We start from the raw sequence: 27,433 nt of genomic DNA on the forward strand, positions 1-27,433 counted from the left end.
TTTCATACTCGTAATAATTTTGGAATCAATGCACAACTAGAGATACTTTCACATTTTCTTTAGAAGCCATTTGGTATTCAATTCAATCAATGGCCAATATCAGAATAAGAAGAGTTATAACATAAAAAGACATATGATTAATTGTCATACCTGTACTGCTACTACTACTGTATATTTGATTCCTCTTGACAAAATCAAGGCATTTAGTTTGCTTTATTTCATTAGTTGTTTCTCATTCTTCATAGTAAAAGCCCAGGAAGTCATGGTGACCAGAGTTGTGAAAATAATTACAATAATAACAATTATCTAAGATAAACCAACTTTTTGTCATGACAATGCTGACAAAATTTGAATGTTTAAGTCATAAAATGTGCATTCTTGCTACTCTGAACTTTTCAGATTGATTAGAAAATACCAGATTCGATCAAAAAGTTAGAAAATTTAGCAAAGAGTTATTATTTTTTTTAACCAAAAACAACAACCAACCAATAACAAAGCTTTTTGCTCAGTGGGCCACAAAAAACTGCAATCTGGGTCTTTCCAGTACTGTCTGTATGACAGTAGGCTATTATCACCAGACAGTTAATTATAGATGAAGATGCAAAAGAGTGAATAACAGACACACACACACACACACACACACACATGCACACACAGCTTGAACAGAAATAAACACTGTGCCAGTTCTTTTCTGTGTGTCACACAAACTCTCTCTCCATTCTACGCCTATTGTGCCCTCCTCTGTCTGTCTTCTCACTCGCCTCCCATATCTCTCACTCCATCGTGGAACTTTCCATCAAAGCATCTCGTTAATGATGGAGAACTCTCATGCATCTTTAAGCGCTCAACAGGGATCTTCCACTGTGCTATTTCAGCCCTTTGATCACACAAACTCACACGTTTTATACACTTTCTTTTTTTTTTTTTTAAAGTTAACAATGTAGTTTAGTTAATTTGCACTTGAATAACAAAAGTGTAGACATAGAGAAAATATACTTCAGCTGAAGTGGAAAGGTAGGCACTGTAAGGAAGAGCAGAAGAATCCTGATTTGGCCCAAATCTGTATTTATGTAATGAGTAAATGTGTGAAAGTATATATTTCTTAGTTGTGTGTGTCGGTTTATGTGTGTGTGGGCCTTTGGAAGCCCAAGCAGTTTAATCTTATGTCACCCCAGCAGATTAACTTCAAATACTGCATGCAAAAATAACACTCCTGCTGTCACCTACACAAACACGATCATGGGTGTTTGGCTAAAAAAAAAGGCTGGAATCTTCCTGAGTCAGTCACGAAAATTTTTGCACCTGCATGAGTGTGATCCACACTCCTGTGGATGGCTGTTGCACTCAATCTTATTATGTCTTTAAATTCAGATGCATTCCTGTTTTTTTAAATATGTGTAGGAGTTTTGTGACCATATATAGCACAGTGGAGGATACAAAGACGCAAAGCCATGATGTCACGTCTGGGCTGGCCCCTGTTCCACAAACCTCTGTAGCTCAATGCAGTCTCTCATTCAGCTTTGGTCTTTCTTAAACAAATAGTGTGTTTCTTTTCATATTCTAGGACCAACTCGTATCTACTACAGCACTTACTTTTAGAAGTTGAAACCTTTGCAATTTTAAGTTAAACAATCACTTTTTTTCGCATACAAAAAACTACAGCTCCCAGCTACAGCTAAAAAACTGTAAGTGTAACTTGGTTCAACATTCATATCCGTAGTATTCACAAACATAAAATGTTATAACTCTTTAGCTGTAAATTCTGCAGTCTTAAAGCTGTGACATTTAACCTGTGATGGTCTAAAATGGGAAATGGGGTTTGTTAAAGGCTGCTGCGACAATGATATTAGATCTTAAAAAATAAATAAATAAAAAAAAGACCATCCTTATATGAACATATGGAGTGACCAACATAACATACTGTTGAGAAAGGTTAAGGCTGCTCGCATTATTACAAATGCTAATGATTTTAAATGAGGTTTTCCTATTTCTGGTACAGAACCTGGAGGTTCTGGTTACACTTTGGCTCCCTAGAGAGTATGTGTATTGTTGTGTAGGCCCCTTGAAGTTAAATGACAGACAAACCCTCAATCCAAAAACTAAAGTGCAATGCTCTTTAGGTTTTCTGTCTCACACACTTCAGAAACAAACAAATAAAACCAGACTGATTACATTATACATTAAAGATCATTATAGATTATATATTTTTTGTTTTGAAAAAGTAGAAGATTATTTGGGTAATCATTTTGAAGTGAGATTGAGAAACTTCATCAAAATAGACTTGTATGTCTCCTAAAAGCAATAGATATAATTTTTGGTTTGTACAAATACAATTTTTCTATGATTTTGTAATTTAAGATATAATTCTACATATAATACCTTATTTACTTCTACAACAAATATGGAAAGTAATCTGATAACATCTATTATTGAGTTTGGATAATCCCTTGGATTACATTACTGATTACAATTTTGACGTGGCATCTAGTGACTGTACTGGAATACAATTTCAGTGACCTACCCGACCTTGCCAAGGATGCAGTTGGATTGACTGGCTGTGGCTTAAACCCGGCAGTGCCATGAAAATATGGGGTGCACACAAACACATGCACGCACACACATTCTTGATAAATCACCAGAAAGAGACACTAGGATTAATATCAAAAGCTGTTTTAATCCTGGCTGATTTGATGGCTGATATTTGGATTTAGCATTTTGGATGGGTATATCATTTTCAAATATGAGTTTGAATCCATGGAAATGACTAGGCTTAACCATGTTTCTGTTCAAAATTCAGCTGTTATTGCAAGATTAAAAACCTGGATCATCATCTGACAAAGATTCTTTTTTAGAGAAGACACTCTCTTAATCTGTGTAATGCGTTAGTAAATTGGTTTAACAGTAACAAAGTATTCAATAAGTATTTAAATGTTTAAACACTGACCAACACAGAGTAATGATGCATCAGTTTAAATGAGAGGTATAAAAACAATGCTAAATGGGGTAAAGAGACTACATATGTCAACATGTATTTATGGCATCATGGCATCTGAAAAAAAATGGCTTATAATATTTTAATAAAAACCTCTTGTTTCTGTAGCATGTCTCTGGAGAGTGTTGTGACTATCTGCTACTATCACTGACCATTTAAATATCATGTTGAGTGAATGGTGTATCAGCCAATCAGCCTTTTATAGATTCAAATATTAAATAAGTGCCTTCAGGGATAAAGCCTTTGAAAATTTTACACTCAACAATGGTACTAAGAACCAGCTGAAACATAAAAAAGTTAATTTGCTTTCCATTCGTTGTGTGTTTGTGTTTGTGTGTGTGGGAACAGATTTATGTGTGTGCCAGAGCTCTATTTCACTCGTAACCTATTTCCACACCTGTGTGTAACTTATCTATGTGGCTGATAATCCATTACCAGAGACCAGGTAGCGTGAACTCTCCTTTCCCATCTCCTCCCGAGTAATGTTCATCCCCCATTTCTCTTTTTCCATTGGCAGCTCTGTTTTCACTCTTTGTCCTTGGATGTCCCTCTTTTTTTTACGGTCCTGTAGTAATAGTCTGTATCATACATCCATTCATCGTCTAGGATTCCTTTCAACCAGACAATGATTTGGGGAGCAGGAGTTGTCAAATAATACTCATCTGCACCTTTCAGCATCATTCTGAGAGTCTGAAATATTGGAAACACTGTGTTTGTGTTATTGTAACCAACCCTGCATAATAGAACAACAGCTGTGATGAGACACACACAAAAAAATCAGCTTGAAAGTTGTCTGTGATACATCTTAATCTGCATTGCTAATTAGACATATCTTGCAAATCAAAAGTTGTTATATTAGTTTTTGTTGTGTGTTGTGAGTCTGGAACAGTCAAATCTCATGGGTAATGTATATCTTCTGCATGAGCAATTAGGGAAGGACTTAACACCACCTCTGTGCTCATTTTTTTTAGTCTTTTTTGTCTATGTTTAGATTTATTTAAGTCTCTCAGGGCTACTGTTAACTTCTGATACATATACAGACTTTCATTGAAAAAAAAGTATTTGTAAGTGAAGTGCACCCACACCTTATCGCTTGGCTTTGGGAATATGAAGGATTTCATTAAAAAATGCTAAATATAAGTTAAAAAAACCCTGATGCTACCTGATATGTGTTCACATTATGATGGTGTACTCTTATGATTTATTTTCTTTTATTAGCTGTTTTAAAAAATCTATGCACATTAACAATATGAATATATTATATATTTGCAACAAGCAATTCCCTGCTGTCATGAGATGCCATCTTGTTAGTGCTCTGATCGCTTCTCTGAATGTATCATATCTGGCAACCTACTATCAATATACATAAAACATTTTTATTGGTGCTTGGTATAAAGAAATCAGGACACCCCACTTGGAGAAAGTGGAAAATGCTTTTTTTTTTAATCCCTGTTGCTGACTGTGAGATGTATTTTATATGATATATAAAATGGGGAAGTGATGTCTTATAATTTTGTTCTCCTGCCACAGATTATTGCTTTGAGTGAAAGAGATGCGCCGCATTTACTATATCCATCTGTTTAGCTGGCAGGAGCCTTCCTCAGTCTGAGACGAGGTGTTGAGGTGAGTCCAGTGAGAAGGGTATCAGGTGAAAGCAACCTAGCATCAATGGCTAACAGATTGCTCCAGGTCAACCAGAGACTGGCATCCTGTTGTTATCTGGATGACTTCCAGTGATACGGTTGCTACACTGCCCTACTTGTCTTGTTGATGTGACCTTTATCTTGGTGTGTGTGTGTGTGTGTGTGTGTGTGTGTGTGTGTGTGTGGAGGGGGTGGTGGGCACTAACATTACAGTGAAAGCAGAGACAGGTTACTGAAACTAATGATGAAATCGTATATAACAAGAGGAAACACTGATTGAGATAAGGAGAAAACAAAAGAACGCTAACTCTGTTTCTCTCACGAGCACACACACACACACACACACACACACACACACACACACACACACAGTTCTATAAACACATCAGAGCACAAAAAACATGAGGAGACATCATGTAAAATCCCAGAATATATTGCATCTACATTACAGTAAATCATATACTGAAATGTTATCATACGTACAAATACAAATACAGTGTACTGGTCTTATTGGTGTAATAAACCCCAGCCTGCTGTAGCTATGATGACGCAGGTAATCACTTCAGGCCAATCTACCTCTGAACTTGTACAACAGTGACTTTCCCAATGAGGGTCTGACTATATCATAACAACTGACTTCATTACCATAATCATCATCACCATGAAACTGATTGTCAAACACAGAAAACACATACATATAATCCCAGTTTCATCATTATGCTGAACCAGAAATCCAGACAAACATTACATGAGTCTAAAGCTATTTTGAGATAATATTATAGCATATTCCTGGATCTGAATTAACACGTCACTTTCCAAGATTTCTTTTAAACATGTTATAAAAGAAATACTAATACATTACACTGATACAGCATAATTAACATTTACTCCTGCAAAATAAGATGGGTCATAGGACATTTTGGCCCAATGTCCCATGACCCTGTAACAGTTCCCTTTATTCCCTTTATTCAGCAATTGTCTTTGGCTTCTATCTTCTTTGTCTCACTTTCTCAGTGTTTTTACATGATTTTACGTGTGACTGAAAAGTTTACTTTCTTAATATGATATTCACAAATTTACAAAATTGATCATGTTTATAACATGAAATGCAAATTTTGATGCCGATTTGATCCCCTATACTTTGGACATGTTCAATTGTATTTTATGTCAGAATGTTTTTTTGTGGGACAGCATTTTGAAAAACAAAAAACTCCTCTTCAATTTTGTTGTTAAAATAAGATACAGAGTTAGCTGCTCACAAAAAAAGACAAAAGGCTTGAATGGAGAAAAGTTACAACTTTTTTTTCAGCCACATTCAAGCTGAAATAAAAAAAACTGAGCACATATGCATGATAAACATACAGGTATTAAGATTATGTATGGCAAAATTAAAAGTATCCCAACATTGCATGATTTAAGGCACTCTATTATAATACATACTGTGGAGTCAGATTGCTATCAATAGTGGAGGATTCTTGTCCATGCTACTTATCAAACAGAGTGAATAAATACAATAGAAATGCGATACATTTTTTAAATAAATTAATACAACTGGGCGATAATCTAGAAACTATACACAAGTTACTCATTCATGACACATAAAGGAACATTTTGTTTGGGATTTTTATGTGTTTTTAGTTTGTGTTTATGATTTTTTTTTAACAACCTTGCTCTTGTATGTGATTGGCCATTACTCCTATCAGTTATGATTTTGCACAGTTACCTGCACATTGTGGCAGTGGTAGCATCTATTGGAACCCACAGAACATGTGTCTTAGACACTGTTTTTAAAGATGAAAGATGAAAGGTAATATCCACTATAAATGCCATCTCCAGTGTTACCTTGTGACAAGGAGTGTCTGGTACACCAGGGCTAGACCCAAATGCATGACTCACACAGTCAGTTTCCAAAACAAAGTCTTTACTAGGCAGGTTTGGTACATGGGCGGGCAGTCAGAGAAGACAACAAGACAAAAAGGGCTAGGCAAAGGCAGAGTCAAAAAACAGATCCGGGGTCAAAAACACTAGAAGACAATAACTGGGATAATAATGCTGGAAAAAGGCTAAGACGAACTGGCTTAGGGAGCAGGGATCACACAGACTAAATACACAAAAGAAGTGAGGGTAAAGAGACACAGGTGGATGACATTAAGGGATGATGACGAAGACAGGAGTGGGAAACACACAAGGGCAGGAAGTGGATCTGAAACGGGAGGAGAGTTAGATACCAAAATAAAACAGAAAATTCAGAACTAAATGGGAAAGAAAAAACAAAACATAACCTTAAGACAGGATAGGCCATGAAACCTTGTTAAACTTGTAGGAACTGTGTGTTGCACAGACAGAGTTACATGATCTGTTACTCACCTTTCCATAACCTATTAACCATTGTACAAATACAATGATTTGTCAGCTATTCCAGCAGCAGAAAGGTAATTCCTTTAAACTGAACCAGGAAATAGCTCTGCAATGCAGTGGACAATTATAATCATGTGAACATTTTGGGTTATGACATTTAACTTTTGACTTTACTTTTCATTAAAGTTGGAGTGTGGGACTTTTGTCTCCTCCCTCTGGCAGTGAGAGTTATTAAAAAAACACTATTGACACGTGCTTACCTCGTGGGCTCCGTGTAGCCTACTCTGTTGCTACTGTTGTGGCTGTAAAACAGTGAATACATTTTTTTGAGTGTCACACAACTCCTGCAAAATGACTTGTTTCACTATCAGAATTTAATTCATTTGGCCAGATAACATTTGGAAAGTCTAGAAGAGCCACACAATTCAATTATTTTATCACCATTGAAATTAGCAGAGGGCTAACCAGAAGTTAGCCGCTTGGCCGGCAGAAGTCTCTAGTGTGCATGCTTTGCCCATAGAGCATGCATGTTCATTTATATTTAAAAGTTCTGCACTGCAGATTTTGCAGACTTGATTTATTTAAACCTTTCTGAGACCCTGAGCTGTTTTAAGAGTCCTTAACACCTTAATCTCTAAAGTGAACCCCTGTCTCCTAGAAATTACTGTATATTCATATATTAATAAACTGTGACAGCAAAAAAAAAAACTTATACTTTGATTTCTGTTCCAATCTAGCAGTACAATATCCAATGGTAGTACAGCATTATTAACCTTTTTATGGTTACTTTTAGACACTGGCAGCAGTTGTTTACATCAGAAAAAGATCATTATTATCATTTAACTGAAACCACAATCTTCACTAACCTTAACCAAAGTGCCTTTGTTGCCTATTTTTTATTTATTTATCTATTTTATTTGTAAGGGACCATTTACAGTGTTAAACATAAATGTTACCATTTGATGTACTGTACCAGAGTTAGCTTATAGCTAATTTTCATCTGCAGTCCCTTCAACCACACATCAAAGACAGGATTCTGGACACTGGTGTCGACGTCCTACATTTTGTACACTTGCCATCCATGTTTGCCAACACAATGTGATTGGGAAAACAATTTAGTAGTGTATAAACATAAAATTCTACGAGACAGGGTTGCCACTGTGAAGCTGGTGAGTAAAATATTGTAAGAAATAGGATTAATGGCCAAACAATGAAACCAAATTATAATTATAATCTTTTAAACATATATACTGCTGAAATATAACAATAAAGGATGTTATTCTCTTTCTATGCAACTAAAATTCTTAAACCAAAGTAAATTTAAAATATGTTGACATACAAATCCTGAACATGAATGTAGTGGATTCTGTCCATTATCTTCACTGAGTCGTTTTCATATTAGACACAAAAGAGGTAAGTATGGTACATCTTGTATATCATTATAAAACACATTTTTCACAAATGGAATATCTCATTGATCCCATTAGATCAAAATCAAAACAGTTTCCTCTATATTCCTTTCTTTCATATTTCTTTCCTGCTTTGTGGCAAAGTCTTTCTAAAATACTCCCTAAATACTGTTCTTCTACAGTTATTACCCTTTGCCCATCTGCCAGATGCCATTGGCTTTATTCAGCGAGGTGTTGCTACCCTGTTTGGTGTCTGTGTCAGACTTCATGGCTTGTTCAACAGCATCTGCCATGGGCAACTTGTCCTCTGCTTCTGTCTCTCTGTGGTAGAAGTAGTTGAAATTGGAGACAATGACAGGAACAGGCAAAGCAATGGTCAACACACCAGCAATAGCACACAAGGTGCCCACCATTTTACCCCCCATGGTAATTGGACACATGTCCCCATAGCCTACAGTGGTCATGGTAACAACAGCCCACCAGAAGCCATCAGGTATGCTGACAAACTGTGTGTTAGGCTCATCTACTTCAGCAAAGTAGATAGCACTGGAGAAGAGGATGACACCGATGAAGAGGAAGAAGATGAGTAAGCCAAGCTCACGCATGCTAGCTTTCAGAGTCTGTCCGAGGATCTGTAGTCCCTTGGAGTGACGCGAGAGTTTGAATATACGAAACACCCTGACCAGACGGATGATACGCAGAATGGCCAAAGACATGTTCTGTCCTGAGTTCTCTTCAGGCGTTGTGACCAATTCTGTTACCACAGTAACAAAATAGGGGATGATGGATATAATGTCAATGATGTTCATGAGGTTGTGGAAAAATTCCTTTTTGCTAGGACAGACTAAAAATCGCACACACAGTTCAAAGAAGAACCACGCAATGCAGGCCGTCTCAACAATGAAGAAGGGATCAGTGAAAGTTGTAGGCTGTACACCAGGTGGAGCCACAGAAGTGTAGCCTCTGGATTGGTTGAAAGGCTGTACTGCTGTGGGCACAATTGTGTCAGTGTCATCTCTGAATTCTGGCAGTGTTTCCATGCAGAAAATAATGATGGATATGACAATTACAAAAACAGACACCAGTGCTACACCCCGGGCCGCATTGGAGCTCTCAGGGTACTCAAACAGCAGCCAGAATTGCCTATAGATATCATTATCAGGTAGAGGGATCTCAACATCCTTTATGAATCCCTCGTCTTCTCTGAACTGCTCCATGGCCTCGTTTCCAAGCTCGTAGAACAGAATTTCATCTGCAAACACATCCAGGGGAACATTAGCTGGACGTCTGATCTTACCCCCTGACTGGTAGTAATACAAGATCCCGTCAAAACTGGGTCGGTTCCGATCAAAGAAGTACTCGTTCCTCATGGGATCAAAGTAGTCCATCCTCTTAAAAGGGTCTCCTAGCAGCGTGTCAGGAAACTGGTCCAATGTTTTGAGCTGTGTCTCAAAACGCAGACCAGCAATGTTAATAATGACTTTCTGGTCTCCATCATTCAGCCCTCGTTTATCTACAAACAGATCCTCGCAGCACTCCTTAGTGAGCCGGCTGAAGATCATCTCACTCTCCTTAGTGCCCTCACTTCTTAACAGCAATTTCCAGTTGGAGATCATACTGGCACAGCTAGTGCGCCCCTGTCTGCTTGGAGTTGGCATTGTTGGAGACTGTGGTACTCCCAGTGTATGTATCTGTGGAATGGGCAAAGACGAGGTGGAATCCCAAATGCAGGAGGTCACTGAGGGACTGTGGTGGGAAGGCGTAGAGGATGGTTGAGGGATTTGCAGACGGTAGCTGCTGCCTGGGCTGTTGTGCTCTGGGGGCATGTCCACAGTGAGAGCTGTGGTCTCATCAGCATCAGTGTCCATTTCATCCTCAAGGCTGCCATCAAGGTCATCCAGGCTTTCAAAGTCTACCAGGGCCACCTCCATGGCTGCAGTTCAGCCAATGCAAAGCTGTGGGACCCCAGGATAAGACAATCACACACACAGAGACAGACAGATGGGAGGCTCAGTCGTCAGAATCAGCAGCAGAGCATCCAGTCTTCAGCAGAACCTACAGTAACAGGACAAAGTGACAACCGCCTGTATTTTTTTCCCCCTCCAACACCTGTAGAATGAGAGACAGAAAGAGAGAGTCAGTGTGTTTTTGACAGTGCATGCTTAAGGGCTTTGTTTGGTGTTAATTAACAAGTGACAAGAATATGACGTCTGAAAGCACATGTTCTATCGTGACTCCTTGTGTCTTAGATACCTATCTCTTTGGAAACCAGCAGTGAGAGAAAGAGAGGTGAGAGAGAGAGAGATACAGAAATGGGGGAAGAAAGTGGAGGAAGAGGGGAAGGCAGCAAAATGATGGAAAGAAAGAACAAAAAAAGATTTTAACAACAGGAGGAGATTCCACTTCTTTTTGACAGAAAGACAGAAGTAATCTTCTTGCTACTTTTTTGACAGTCTGTTATTGTGGAGACAGTGTGATGATTCATGTACCTGTGAAAAAAGGAGACAACAAACACAATATATATATATTTTAATTTGTTTGTAAGTGTAGCTTATTTGTTACATGTTGAAATATTTCTGGTTGTTCAAATCATTTTTCACACATACTGATCAGCCACAACATTAAAACCACTGACAGGTGAAGTGAATAACAGTGATTATCTCATTACAACGGCACCTGTCAAGGGGTAGGATATATTAGGCAGCAAGTGAACTGTTAGTTCTTGAAGTTGATGTGTTGGTGGCAGGAAAAATGGGCAAGCGTAAGGATCTGAACGACTTTGACAAGGGCCAAATTGTGATGGCTAGACGACTGGGTCAGAGCATCTCCAAAACGGCAGGTCTTGTTGGGACTTCCCGGTATGCAGTTGTCAGTACCTACCAAAAGTGGTCCAAGGAAGGACAACCAGTACCTGGTGACAGGGTCATGGGCACACAAGGCTCACTGATGCACGTGGGAAGTGAAGGCTAGCCCATCTGGTCTGATCCCACAGAGGAGCTACTGTAGCACAAATTGCTGAAAAAGTTAATGCTGGCAATGATAGACAGGTGTCAGAACACAGTACTTTGCAGCTGCATATGGGGCTGTGTAGCTGCAGACTGGTCAGAGTGCTCCTGCTGACCCCTGTCCACTGCCAAAAGCGCCTATAATGGGGGTGTGAGCGTCAGAACTGGACCATGGAACAATGGAAGAAGATGGCTTGGTCTGATGAATCATGTTTTTGTTTTACATCATGTGGACGGTCAGGTGCATGTGCGTCCTTTACTTGGGGAAGAGATGGCACCAGGATGCACTATGGGAAGAAGGCAAGCTGGTGGTGGCAGTGTGATGCTCTGGGCAATGTTTTGCTGGGAAACCTTGGGTCCTGGCATTCATTTGGATGTTACTTTGACACGTATCACCTACCTAAACATTATTGCAGACCCCTTCATGGCAATGGTATCCCCTAATGGCAGTGGCCTCTTTCAGCAGGACAAAGCACCCTGCCACATTGCAAAAATTGTTCAGGAATGGTTTGAGAAACATGACAAAGAGTTCAAGGTGTTGCCTTGGCCTCCAAATTCCCCAGATCTCAGTCCGATCAAGAATCTGTGGGATGTGCTGAAAAATAATTCCGATCCATGGAGGCCCCACCTTGCAACTTACAGGACTTAAAGGATCTGCTGCTAACGTCTTAGTGCCAGATACCAGAGGACACCTTCAGAGGTCCTGTGGAGTCCACGCATTGATGGGTCAGAGCTGTTTTGGTGGCATGAGGAAGACCTACACATTATTATGCAGGTGGTTTTGATGTTCTGGCTGATCTGTGTATTTGGCTACAACTAATTATATTTTTTAGGGTTTGTGCCCAAATTATAAAACCTAACCCCAAGCTCTCTTATTATCATACACACATTATTTGTCTTCCTTTCTCTTTCTTACATGAACATATACATAACACCTTCTCATGGGAAAGGGAGTTGAGGTACACACCCTGTACATCTTTGTAATGACCCCAATGAAGGTTGTAGGAGGAGAAGATGGTGCAGGGTAACTGGGACTGTGCATACATTAGTGCATAATTAACTGGCTGTGGAATGATAGCATGGGCCTCACTTCCTCCAGACACCAGGGCTCTCATTTGAACTGCACTGTGCCATTTAAGTCTACTGTTACTGTTACTGTTTAAGTCATTGTTCCTGTTTTCCTGTTTGTGTCTGCATTTAAATTTACCCACTACTTTTCATCGGCATAAACATCAAAACAAATAGTAACTTATCTGTGAAGTGTGCATGTGTTTGTCTGAATGCTGTGTGTGTGCTTATACTGTACATGTGTGTATGTGTGTGACCGAGTGCTGATGCCTGCAGATGTTTAATTAAAGACTCCAGAGATGAGTCACCTCCTAAAACCAGTGCCAGTGATACCAATCCTGCTGGGAAATAGAGAGAGAGACAGAGAGAGAGAGACCGAGAGAGAGAGAAAGAACAAGATGGACCAGCTGAGTGAATAAGGAGGATGACATGAAAATTGTTGGGAAGACGGATGTGGGAGGAAGGACGGGGTGGGATGAGGACAGAATGCAAAAGAAGGAAAGTGACAATGAGATAGAATGGGAGTTGATAGGTGGGTGGATGGATAGACAGGATGATGAGAGAGCAGCCCTGACAAAAGAAGAGGGGCGGCTAATCAAGAGCAGAAGAAACAGATGACGATGAGTGGGTAAAAGAAGCAAAAACTGTGACAGACTGTGCATACTGGAAGAGGGCTAATTTGAAACTGGTAAAGATGTCTAATGAGAACAAGTCAGAAACAGAAGAAGTAAGACTTAAAGGATTGTAAAAATAAGATAAAATTACATAATAAATTATATGATAAAGACCAAATCAAATCAAACCCTCAAGAACTCTCCTCCCCTCCTCCGCTCCTTTCTCCTCTCCTCATTATTTGACCCTTCGAGCAACCAGAACTTTTTCATGATCCTAAAATAGAAGCTGCAAACCAGCGCACCCTGACAACTCTGCTGTAACAGTAGATCAATACCTGGAAATTAGCCCATGATATTGCTCTGCTTGACCAGTTCCTAATGTTTTTTTTCAATAATTCAATATGGCATCAATATTTAATTTTACTTGATGCAACAGAAAGAATTGCCAACTCCTAAATGTCTGTCTCTGAAAGTAATGGAAAGTGACTGCTGTGACTGCCCAAAAAGACAAATGGTTTCCAAAACAGATGGACACACTGATTCAGCTATTTACCTTTAATTACAGCGGGGCCAAGATCTGCTGAGAGTGATATGTCCTCTGAGTGAGATTGAGACATATGAAATACGCTCTCTGTTTTAATCATATCATTTCATAAGCTGCAATGCAAAAGCTGCTCTGCACTCTCACTAGAAGAAAATGGGAAATGGGAACTATAAACTACTCAGACAGATTCACAAAAAGAGCGCCAAACAGCAACACAAACACAGCTTACCTTCCTTAGCAAAAGCTCTACAGACCATGTGTGTACAATACGCTGTATGTGTAAAATAGCAAAAACAGGAGAGGGAGAAAAGGTTCCTCCACAGGTTCTGCTACTGCTGCAGCTTTCTTCTACCTTCTCAACTGGGATCAGAATGACTAATCTATCACAGACTACACTGGGTAACCTTATGCTGGAGTAGAAACCAGAGCTTTGGCAAAGGCCACATGTGCACACACAAACACACACAAACACATGCAAACAAGCATGCAGAAACACAAACAACTTGTTCAAGATTGCTTCATTTAGGTATATCTTATTGTTATTATTGTTTGCAAGCAATTGTGTGTGTGTGTGTGTGCATGTGTTTGTGTGTGTCTGTATATAAGTGTACATATCTGTATGTGTGTGTGTGTTTAAACATAAGTGCAATAAGCTCTCGGGTGATGTGCTCATGGCCTCCTAGACTAGAACGGTGTGATTACATCCTCAGATCTCTTCATGCTTGACTCACTCACCCTACACACACACAAGCACACATACACACATACTCACACAGTGATAGGCCGTCTCCATATCTGTCTTATTTACGGTATCACCATAAATAATGGATGTTTAACAAATCCATTAACATGTTGAACGAGAGCAACATTGACAGAGGATCCAAAGCTTCCTTCCTCACTCCACACAGATTTCCACTTTCACTTTCAACTCAGTAAAATCCGATATTATCACCTCCTTGAACTCTGTACTTCACTTTCTTTAACTGTAAACTTTAAACTGTGCAGGTAGAGAACAAGCATTATTAATGAAATACAGTCTAAATTATGAAAACTCCATCTCTCACCTTCTACAGTCAAATATCTTCCATCATTAGCAGGAAACAAAAATGAAATTTAAACTCTTGAAGGGTTAGGGTTAGGTATTCTTTGGCTCCCGCAGGGGTTACAAGTGGTCTTATGTCACATTCCACAGATTGACACTCAAGACACACCCAGCCATACCTCCTCACACTGTAAAACATATTTGTACGCACAGGCATGTAAGGAAGCTGTCACTCTATTCATATAATTTCAAGAGCATGTATGAACAACACCTTGTCAACGCTGATTAATCAACATGTCTTATTCTGTTTCCATTCATATTTGTGTAATTGTGAGATGACTTAAATCCTGTTTTATGTTCTTCAGTTTGATTTGTGACTAAATTTAAAGTACTCATGCAAGGATATCAGTTTTGTGCATTTCAGCCTAAGTAGGGTCATCATGAGAACCAGTCACGAACATATTCACATACAGTATATCTACTGTACTGTATACAGTATATCTACTGAATGTGAATATGCAAATGCTCAAACATTCCCCCCAAAAAACAACAGCAAAAAATCTATACAACCAACCAATTAAACAAAAACAAAAAACAAAAACAAAACTAACACATACTTACAAATGCTTAAACACCTCCTCCCCACAAAAAACAACAAAAATCTATACAACAACCAATCAATCAAACAAACAAAACCAAAAACAAACAAAAACAAACAAAACACCCCTGCCCTAGTAAACAACCAACCACCCAAATCAAAACAAACAAACAAACAAACACAAACAAAAACAATACACACTGACAAATGTTGTACATTGATATAAAACACTGAACAAGCTTTTAGTCTCATGAATTAAAAGATAAGCCAGTGTGGATTACATATGCAGATATGTGCTTAAACCCTAAGCAAACAGTTTTGTATATAAATATATATATGTATATAATATTTTATATATTAAAAATTGAATCACAATCAAATCAACTATGCTATTTGTTTACATACTGAAATTTAAGATTGCTCTTTTGACTTCTTTCCATTCAAATAATGTCATGACTATCTGAGGTTCTGTGTTATATTTGAAATTACAATGTTTTAACACATTGGGGGGTTAGGAATTGATTTTAGGATTAACAGGGCTTTAAAAAAATGGAAAAATTAATGGAATGAAAAATGAATAATTACTAGATATTTAAGATAAAGAGTTTGCCAGACAACAGCAGCTGTGCTCTGTAGCAGTGCTAAATGCTTGAAAGACGGCAGTGTGACCTTGACTCGTGGTTTTACAGCGTAAAACAGAGGTGTTGTGTGGGGCCCATGCCAACCCATAGTGCTCCATCTATTCTTGCTATTCTATTAATACACAGCGAATCATAGTGGGAGAAACCCATGAGATAACAGCTCTTGCCACATGTGATGCTCTAATGTACACAAACACAATATTGGAATCTGCATCAGAAATATGGTATCGCATGCTGTACATTTTAGTAAGCTAACCCCTGTGACTTTACCATGTGTAAACATGAACAGATGTTCAGGCAGATCTAGCTTAACTACTAGCCAATCCCTTCCTAGCTGGTTGGCAAGAAATGCATGTATGTCCAATATCCAATTTTTAACGTACACATATCATAAGTCCTCATAACATTTAGTATTAAGCTTTTCTGATTTGATTAATACAACAGAGGATTTACAGTGTTTCCACATTTAGAATGTATAAACATATATTGATGCACATTTATTTGAATCATGTCACATTTATGTCCCCTCCCCACTGACAACACATTAGGTCCATTTTGTTTGTTTGAGGAGGAACTTGATTGCTGATGTCAGACCTTTCAAGACATACTGCAGAAGGTTTTTAAAGCTATAGAGGTCAAACTTGAGACAAACACAGTTTATTACAGCTATTACGTCTCCCAAACCTACTACTATGGTTTAGAAGCAGACATTAGCTATAGTAGGTTTTTGTCTTTGTGCACGTGTATGTGTGTCCTAAGTAATTCCACTCAGGCTTGAGGCTTCATTAAAGTTTTATGTGATCTTTTCCTTGCAGCTGATCCATGTGAATATTCCACATTTCAATCTTAGAGGACCTCGGGTCTGATTTTGTCACAGCTGATCCTAATTAGTCACCTGGAAACATGGGTAGCAGTTTGCCTCTTATTCTTCTAGTCCATTAGTTCTTTAATCTTCTTACTTTTTCATGACTTTTAGCCCTTTCATTTATTATTTCTGCCATTTTTTCTTTACTGTATTGTACTGAGGTATAGTATATAGTACTGTACTATACTAATACTGTACTAAACTCCATACTGTATAAACTATATACTATGCTGGTAAACTATTATGTAAATTTGCTCTAACTATTACGTAAAGCTCTGCTGCAGTTGTTCATGCTTCCTGCTTAATAGACAATGTCTGTGTCTAAATGACTGTTCACTCTCCTCATCACATACTGGAGTCCTAATTTCAGCATACTTTACTGAATAATATTCATTATCACAAGAATAAATCTGCAGTGTGCCAGATGTTTGTGGCTGAGCACAGTTGGTGTATCTGCTAAGTGCGCTTACACAAGCGTGCAGGCATTATGGTTAACTTTTCACTCTGTGTAGAGAACCTTGGGAGGCATTCTCACTTCATGATGTACAGTACATACAGTATGGTTGACCTTGTATGTTGGACCCTTTGTTATGCTCCTGTAATTTGGTGATGTGGGGGGTCTTTGTCTGTGTGAAGGCATTGGTTGGTGAAGCTGATATTTTTGGACCAGAGTTTTGACCCTATTAAGCAGATTAATGCAGGCTGGGCAGCTCAGTGCCATAAGCCGAGGGATCTCTTCCGTTGGATCAACACAGATACTTGCGAGCCATCACAGATAGGCACACAAACACAAAAGTAACACACACACTCACATACATACATATATATATATATATATATATATATATATATATATATATATATATATACACACACACACAGGGGAGAAACATAATGCTGCCTGAGTCATATTTTTCTCTAATGTATGAGACAGAAGGTGCAAACTGAACATACAAAATGTTCACTGTTAATATCTTATAACTGCTATGCCTGAGAGTGAAAATTCTATTTAAGTTATGGTTAAGCCACCAAAATAACTTGGTTAAAGTTAGGGAAAGATTCATACTCAATTAACAATTACAATTTACAATTTCATAGAAGCAGATTTTATTTTATTTTTTCAGTCCATCAAGTGCGGAGGTGTTCACGAAAGAGCTAGGTTTTTAGTCTTTACTTAAAGATTAAGAGGGACTCGTCGGATCAGATGGAGTTTGGTAACTCGTTCCACCAGCGGGGAACTACAGAAGAGAAGGGTCTTGCTAGCAACCTAGGGCCCTGTTGTGGTGGTGGTACCAGGTGCCACACTCGTCATACTACTGCACTTCCTGCAGTCATATATGTTCAACATCTACATGCTCCCACTGGCTCAGATTATGGAAAACAACAAAATATGTTACCACAGTAATGCAGATGACACACAAATTTACATGACCTTATCACCAGGGGACTGTGGTCCAATACAAGCACTGAATAAGTGTACTGAACAAATCAACGATTGGATGTGCCAGAATTTTCTTCAGTCAAACAAAGATAAAACTGAAGTAATTGTTTTGGAGCCAAGGAAGAGCGATTAAAAGTCAGCACTCAGCTTCAATCAATAATGTTAAAAACCACAAACCAAGCCAGAAGTCTTGGACTCAGACCTGAATTTCAACAGCCACATTAAGACAATTAAAAAGTCAGCCTACTATCACCTGAAGAATATATCAAGAATTAAAGGATTTATGTCTCAGCAGGATTTGGAAAAACTTGTTCATGCATTTATCTTCAGTAGACTTGACCACTGTAACGCTGTCTTCACAGGTCTCCCTAAAAAATCGATCAGACAGCTGCAGCTGATGCAGAACGCTGCTGCTTGAGTCCTCACTAAGACTAAGAAAGTGGATCATATCATTCCAGTTCTCAGATCTTTACACTGGCTTCCTGTCTGTCAAAGAATTGATTTCGAAATACTACCGTGGGCTATAAAGCACTGAATGGTTTAGGGCTGAAATACATTTCTGATCTGCTGCTACATTATGAACCATCCAGACCTCTCAGGTCGACTGGGACAGGTCAAAACAAAACATGCAGAAGCAGTATTCAGTTTTTATGCTCCATGTATCTGGAACAAACTCCCAGAAAACTGCAGGTCTGTTGCAACTCTCAGTTCTTTTAAATCACAGCTGAAGACTTTTCTGTTTGCTGCTGCCTTTAATTAAACCAAATTTGAAGGTTAATATCTTACACTGCACTGTAACTTTTATTCTCCTGTTTTATCTGTCTTATTCTATTTTAGCTTCTTCTTTATTTCAAAATTTAACACTTTTTAATTGATGCCTTTTATGCTCTATGTTAAGCACTTTAAATTGCCTTGATGTTGAAATGTGCTATACAAATAAACTTGCCTTGCCTTACATTTACAAGCACATACAATTAAATAGCAATATATTAATAATAATAATAATAATAATAATAATAATACATATTAGCATTACAAACAATTTCAGACAGTATTACAGATGGAAATTTAGAATATATTTTAAACTATCAAGCATTTCGAGCTTTTAAATCACTCATGAAAATGATAAATTACAAATGTCCATTTGGCAATGCAGGTCTCAAAACCAGAGCCAAACGCTGCTTCTCATTAAGCTAAAAATAGATGCAAAATAGACTCATAATGATCTTCAGTGGCAGTAAAATGATGCACACTATCCTGTACGTTAGTACAGAGTATGAACGTGTATGTGTGTGTAATGATTTTTATTTGTGGATGCTGTGAATGAGAGTATTATTGTTTTTGCAACATTGGTTACATGGCAACTTGTTTTACCTCAATTATTCAGGTTAACTTCACTAATTCATGTTATTATACTATAAAATTCATTGCTGTATATTACATATTTTAGCTGTAAAAAAAATCCTCATTATTATTTGGGATTTTTAGGGTTGCAGAATTAAATGTTTATCATTATTAATTCAGTAGTTTTTTCACCATCACCTCTAATTCTGTTGAAATTATTGTAGATCTGTAACATTCAACCTGAACCATTAATTTTAGCTCAAAATGCAGTCATATGGAGGAAAGTTGTGAGTGTAAAAAGGAGTTTGATGTGAATACCAAGAGAGGGAAGTTGGGTGTTTTGTGTTGTGCACCTTGCTGTGTTAGCATTGATTAAAGAGGATTATTCTAAGGGAAACTGTGGACTGATTATTACCATAGTGACTAGTTATATCAAGAATTCAGGGACACCAGTACATCATTTTGGATGACACAACCACATCACTCTGAATTAAAGACAGCTGATATGAGTTTCTTGATAAAATGCTATAAAACATCTAAATATCATTTTTACACATACCCATCCCTACTCCATGTGTCTGTGTGGAGCAGATTTGTGGTCTACATGTGGTCTCCGCAAGGCATTCATAAGATGTAAGCTGCTGATGCTGACATGGGTGTGTCTGCAGGCTCCAGGCCAAGTCCCTGCGCACAGCAGCTGGGACCCAAATCCTCCCTTGGCATTTTGACAAAACCCACACATACTACAGCAACAACAGCACGAGCAAAACGCAGCCAAAATCACTTCCTAATAAATTATAAACTTCCTGTAGAGCATCTAAAAACAGCACATACAGTAGGCCTACTTTAGATATTGACAGAACTGTTGGCAATTATACTCTGGCTTTCCAATAGGTACAGACGTCTGTTTTTCATTCAATCAGAGAAATAAATCAACAGATTAAGAAGATTTACAGCTGTATTATTGAGGTCAATATCTCAAGCCCACCCACCGGAACAGAGATTCGGGCTGTCCCCAAAATACTGCATTTAGCATGCTGTGCTTAAGATTCACACCTACCTCTCAGTCAGAGCTATGCAATGGTTAAAATAAACATCTAGAGATAGATAGTGTATATATACTCTTTAACCTACTGTTCTGGTTCAAGAAAAACACAGATAATCTCTGAGGTAGTAAGCCTATTTACTGTAAAGTAGTCACCTTTGTAGTTACATTTATTTGCTTCAGTGCCGCTTTTGAAGTATCGAATACTGAAAAAAAAAAGAAAAAAAAGCCAAATCAACACTCTGACAGAAGGACATCCTCACTTACTGGCACAGAGATTGACAAAAAGACTGATGTGCCAGCATGGGTCTGTCTGTCCTTAGGATGAAAGTGTTACACACCCACCGACACGCGCGCAGATATCCAGCCAGAGGCTAATCATTGTCAAAGCATAGTTGTACATAAATAGTACATGCTTCAACTTGATTCTTCATGATAACGGCAGGTTCAAATTTACAGCACACCAGGTCATACACTTAAACAAGTACCCCAGAGAACAAATCGGAGTATTTTTTGATCACATAAAATATTCATGCAATATTCGTTCTTCGAGATTCTGTTTAAAAGTTGCTAAATCTTTACTGGTGCACGTAAGTACATATCACCTTTTTCTGACTGAGCCACACCCACTTCAAACTAGTGAGAAGACTTCAGGAAAAAAAAACCCACAGAAATCTAGAAATGTGAAATAACCAACCCTGTTCTGACTTTGGCAGAGAATAGTATATTCCTATAGGATCCCATTACTCCTAAAGCTGACTGAGAAAAAATCATGACCTATAAGACTCATTCTGTCAGTCTAAGTGATCTCCCTACCATATATAGTTTCTCATATTTCCTGAGACAAGAGAAACTGAAAAAAGGAACAAATGTTATTATCTCTTCCCATTTCCAGATTTTTTTCTTTAACTTGTTGCAAAGAACACTTGTGTGCCAGATGACAAGCATCGTCCATTGTTCCACAAGCAATATCGTGCCATGTCTGCATTACCTTCCCTTACAAGCATTCATATAAATGTCTCTTCATGTAACTAAACTTCATTGAAATCTGAATGACTATCACCTATCACAATGTAGTAACAGGTTATTTCCTCACAAAACAGAGCCAAATTGTTAAATACTGTCCTTAATTTTACCCCAAGAGCAATGAAATACATGCATGACCTCTATTTCCTCCCACCCCACCCCAGCATTCTTCCTCCATAGTGGGGATTAAGCCTGTCTCATTTACAGAAATATTGCATTATGTTTTAGAAACCCTTTTTTGTGCCAGACTTTTGTGCCAAAATACGGCCATCTGGTCTGACTCTCTATTACATATCACTAATCTCAGGTGCCGTACAAACAAGCACACACGCACGCACGCATGCACGCACGCAAACACAGATGCCAAAATACACCATGCATATTGAGTGAATCACCACATCTGCTGTTAAAACAACCATATGACACGCTGTGTACCCCTTTTGACCCCTACAGACTTTCTTTCTCTCTCTCAACAACAGCTTGGACAGCATGGACTCATTGCAACAAGTCTACAACTTTTTGTTTACCAGCTTGTGAAAAATGTAACTGCTGATGTTAAGGTAAATAAGAAAAAGGGTAAATTCATTCACAATTGTTTCACATACTGTATTTAAAGATAGTTAAACATCTTATCCTTAAAACAAAATCTTTGCTCCATAGTGTGCTATAAATACCACAACAGGTGGATGGAGGATGGAGGTGCGGTGGAGATTTGAGGAGTTCTGGGGAAAATGAATGAGACGCTTAAATATTCAAGGAATCTCAAATCAGGCATTCAGGTTGCCCCAAAGCTCATTCTGTCTCCTGCATGATGGCAGGAACAGTGTAGACTGAACCATTGTTAGTCACCAAGTACTTGAAAGAAAGTTTGCTTAGAGATAAATTATAGTTTGAACTTCAATGGCAGCATGTAACCCTGCATGAGACAGAGGCCAACGCAAACAGCAACAGTGCATAAAATGGTGGTGGAATTACTCAGGTGATCGGTATCTCTACCTCACACCTTTTTTCATACACGGGAAAAAAAATTACACATTGATAAAAGAGCAATATAATGCTGCAGAGGCATGTTATCACCTCTGGCCAGATGTTGGAAATAATAAGTGACACTTTTCACCTGAAGGTTTCCATTTCATACATTTCAAAGTTACAGTAAACATCCTTCTTTTTACTTCATTACATTTTTGTGCCAGCTGTATTTACAGCTTTCTTTGCAGATTAAGATTTTACATTAAGTCATTAAATATCATAGCAATAATAGCTGTTTATACTCATAATGCAAGAAAAATCAAGCAGGTGCTGACTTTCCTAAATCCTGAACATCTTTGACAATAACTGGAAAATTAGAAAATGTACATCACAAGACAGAAGGGTCCTAAAGAGTGCTGAAATAATATTCCCAAACTCTACATAGAGAGAAAACAAAATATCACTTGAGAAATGTTGACATTTACACAGTTTCAGAAACAACTTTTTATACATTCAGTGAAAAAACATATAGTATGGAGAGATTACAGGCCCTTCCTGTTATTCTGTTTGCCTTAACGTCAAGTTTTCCATTCCTAGCTTTATTTAGAAATATTTAGATGAAAGCTGTGATTTCTCAGTTGATCCAGCGACACACAGTAACGCCGCTCCTGCAGCGCGACTGTGCAACAGCTGGTTGAACTGAAACGATCTCACAGAAACCGTGTTGAAGCACTTGTTGAAACACACTGTTTAAGGAGAGGAAAGTAGCCTACCTTCATTTCCGTCACGATCCCACAAACTTCCGGACGTTGCTGGTGAAAGTTTGGCGCTCCGGGCCGTGCCGGAGGCATGGTTAGTGCGCACTGGATCGACTGACCACAGCGCGCATCCCGTCACCCCGGTGCTGACCACACCGACAGCAGGCACGGTGGAGGTCACCCCGGGGCCAGATGTGAGAGTGATATAACAAGAGCATGATTACGTTTAATTTGGCCAATTCCCTGCTTGCAAAATCCCTGTTTTTCTTCGTACTCAAACCAAAAGCTGTGTCGCTTTATCTCGAGGGGAGGGACAGAGGAGAGAGAGAGAGAGAGAGAGAGAGAGAGAGAGAGAGAGAGAGAGAGAGAGAGAGAGAGAGAGAGACTTAGAAGATTAAAAAGGGTTGTTTTCTAACCTCTGCCGGCTGCCTTATGCTCTCTTGACTGCACCACCATCAGTCATGATCACTTTCTCTTCTCATTTCTAATCCCAATGCTGAATGAAGCAAGGAACCGTTTTTATCACAACAAAATCCTTAAAGGAAAGGTTCACTTTTTTTCAAGAGATGCCCATATGTACAGTGAAAGCATTTTTGGTCACAATCCTCTCCATACTGACTGTGAAAACATCTCCTCTTAAACCTCTATTTCAGTGTGATGGGACACAAAACCCACAGTGCTCGTTCCATGCAAAAATGTATTCTTAAATTCAGCTGAAGCTAATACAAGGCTTCACTGGCCTGAGTTATAGATACATTAAGTGGGATCTTCCAAAGTTACAGTCTTTTGAGACAGTGTTTCCTAATAAGGAGAAGCTGGAGGGATTGTAACACAAAGCTGGATTTTTGTCGTGAATAGACTGTAACTTTGTAAGATAGTCAATTGATTTGGAATGACTGCAGAAGACTCATATTAGCTTCAGCTGAATTTAAGAATTAATTTTTGTACAGGATGAGGATTGTGGATTTTGTCCTTCATCACTTATAGTGAAATTGTTTAAGAGGAGATCTTTTCACAGCTAGTATGACGATCAGGATTGATTACAGTATATAATTCTTTCAATGTACATATGGGAATATGAGTGTTGTTTTAAAATAGACCTGAGAAAATATCCTAGTCCAGGATTCAGTGCAGGCTTTTTACTTTTGACAATGCCATCTGCGCTACTTTGTTGTCTTCTGCGTATTCACAAGTAGCCTAAGTACCGACAGTATAATGCATTTTAAATAAGCCATGCAGGTCAAAAGGGTAAACTCGCTGTAGTTGGATAGGATTGATTCACTGCATTGCTTAGTGTCATATTAATCTCCCATCATCGCTCTTTAAATGGATGTGTCTGGCACAGATGCTCTCACTGGCTGACCTCTGGACCTGCATGCAGCCTCAGGCTGGGGAGGAGATGCTACTGTCTGGCTCATGACTGAGCATGGATGGCACAGAGTCACATGGGCAGTGCTGCACAGTATGGATAGGCTTCCCTCTGCAGGCTCATGGTGGGAGTGCACTTTGACACACTCAACTTGGAAGGAAGAGAACAGATTTGAGACTTTCTTTTTCAATTCTTTACACAACTTTTGACTGTTCTCCCAATTTTTAAACTTTTAAAGCCATACGTACATGAGCCATATTTATTAAGCCTCATCCAGCACTGTTAACATGTCTTCTTGATTTTTCAAATCATCACCCTATATATAGATCAGGCATTCCCCACGGCATGAATCTTCACTGCTAGCTGTCCAGGCTACACAGCCACATGAGTCTAGATAATTCTGACTGTTAATGTCTGTTTCCAGCATCCCTATTCATGAGTTGCACCGCCTTCTTCCAGGAAACCTAGACTGCATGTCTCAACAGGCCTGATCTCCTGCTCCTCTCTCACTCACTGACACTTCTCTGTTGTCTTTATTCCTTACGAAGCTGTTACCGCCAACATTCTGCATCTGCTCCACTTTCCCACTGGAGTTACAAAAATAGGCCAAAGAGAATAGGGTTAGGAAATTTCAAAGACAAAGCTGGAGTGAAGACAAGGGGAAAGAGAAAGGATGCTGGGAAGAGTTTGTACAAGTGTTAAACTAGGTTTTCAGTTTTGTCAGGAGAGTAAAAAATCTACTTGTTCATCATATTTTGCCTTAATCTGTGGCCTACTGATATCTCTTTATCGAGCTCCATCCAGGAATTCATTTGATTGGTTGGATCTCAAATGTCTTCTTCCATGCTTGGTGCTGATTAGTGATGAACAAAGAAGCAGGTGGAAGGTTAAAAGTCTGGGTTACTCTCCTGCCATATCACTGGTTTTCTGTCTAGTTTCTGACTCATTAAAGAATGCTATAATGCTGAATTTTAATAAGAAAATAGTTACAGTCTTCAAGGGTTGAGATAAATAGAGGCAGAATAATCAACCCTTGAGTTTGAGATACAATTACTAAAGTGAAGTAACCATCAATGGCTAATGCTCTCCAATTACCACCCCATTATGTAATCCACTTCTGATGCATTCTTGATCAATACACTAAGAGGTATTGAAAAAAAAGCACAGCGCTGACTAGTGTGTGTGTGTCCAGTGGTTTTACATTGTGCTTGTAAGGAAAGGCAGATTCAACTTGAACCTGAAACTTGAAACCCACCTCCAGAAAGACAAATATCAATGGGACCAAAAGAATGATGGAGAAACAGGAAAGAGGAATAGAGACCAGGAGGGATTTTAGAACACGGTTTTTAGAATTTTTGAATTATTTATGTGGGTGGGATATTTTAAGCCCCCTATATCATGTCTGTGACCAATGAGTGGGCGGAGGTACAGAGAGGAGGAGAGGAAGTGGGTATCATTTGCCTGTTTCCTCACTGTGGTGACACACGGACACACACACACACAGCTTTGTCTCTCCACATGGACTCATACAAAGAACCATAAAAGAGTCCATAATGTTCATCAGCAAATTGGAATGCTAGTAGAGAAAAGCTCTCTGTTCTCTTGTGAATGGGTTTTACTGTGGTGTACGGAAATTGAGATTTTTTGATCGTAATGTGTCCGTGGTGTCACAGAGCCTCTGATTCATTTTATTGTAATAAAGCAAAAAACTGTAAAACCACAGAACAAGTGTCTTTTTCAGAAAAAGTAAAAAGAAGAACGATGCGTCACTCCTCTTCTTTGTTTCTTTCCTTCATTCATTCATAATTTCATTCCTTTTTGGTGACGAAGTACTTGTGGAATTGCATTTCTTTTTTTTTGGCAGATATTAAACCTAGAAAGATAAAATCTTGATTTGTCTGTCTTGTAACATTTAGTTTTAGGGTTGCATGACATTTACTGTAAACATTCTTATTTAGCACAATTTGACACCTAAACATTTACATGTGAAATCAGTTGGCACACAGTATACTCACTACTTTTTTTGAATAAAGAGGAAATAAAAATGATGATAGATTTTTTTTTTTTAAATATATACTGTGCAGACACGTAGTATAAAAGATGCAAAGCATGCTGCACAGTATACCAGCATTACAGAAAGAAGGAGAGTATGAAAGTTTAGTCCAATTTTAAAAAACAATACACTTTGCCATGCCTCCTCATGGACACTAGGGGGCAGATAGGAACACAGTAAGGAACTGAGTGAATGAAGAATAGTTATGTGTTAAGTTATGTGAGTTACTTGCTGAATGCATGGCTCATAAAGATTGAGCATGAATCAGCAGAGCAGGAAACTCTGACGGAAGCCCTTTATCTTCTGTCCACCCATCTGATAGATATCTGCATGACTCATGAGAGCATCTGCTCTCAGATTTACCTCACATGAAATGTCTCAAAACTAGTGTTCATTTAAAAAATCTTGAAGTATGTATGTCCTTGTGATACAAGTTCACTGCTTGCACAAGGCTCAGCTTCATCTCTTCGGGTCATCCATAAGTACATATATATACATATAGCAGATATAGCATTGTTTATGCTAATGTATTCGTTTACACCATTTTGAAAGAATAATGCATGATATAAGATATTTTCCTGGGAGTTTTTTCTCTGAAGGTCATGTCAGTGTTTGCTATGCTATGTATATACTTAAGCTGTTTTTGCTA

The 27,433-nt window shown here is 38.5% G+C and overlaps 1 protein-coding gene across 1 annotated transcript; it reads right to left on the bottom strand.

Moving 5' to 3' along the window:
- Positions 1 to 5,052: 5,052 nt before the first annotated feature.
- Positions 5,053 to 23,642, bottom strand: kcna10a (potassium voltage-gated channel, shaker-related subfamily, member 10a). The gene is made up of 2 exons (XM_067592348.1): positions 23,378 to 23,642; positions 5,053 to 10,511 (listed from the first exon to the last, which is right to left on the bottom strand). The coding sequence occupies exon 2, from the start codon at positions 10,331 to 10,333 to the stop codon at positions 8,588 to 8,590; it is 1,746 nt and encodes a 581-aa protein (XP_067448449.1). The 5' UTR covers positions 10,334 to 10,511; positions 23,378 to 23,642; the 3' UTR covers positions 5,053 to 8,587.
- Positions 23,643 to 27,433: the final 3,791 nt, after the last annotated feature.

Source organism: Thunnus thynnus, chromosome 6 (assembly GCF_963924715.1).
Source record: "Thunnus thynnus chromosome 6, fThuThy2.1, whole genome shotgun sequence".
In the NCBI taxonomy this organism is placed as follows: domain Eukaryota; kingdom Metazoa; phylum Chordata; class Actinopteri; order Scombriformes; family Scombridae; genus Thunnus; species Thunnus thynnus.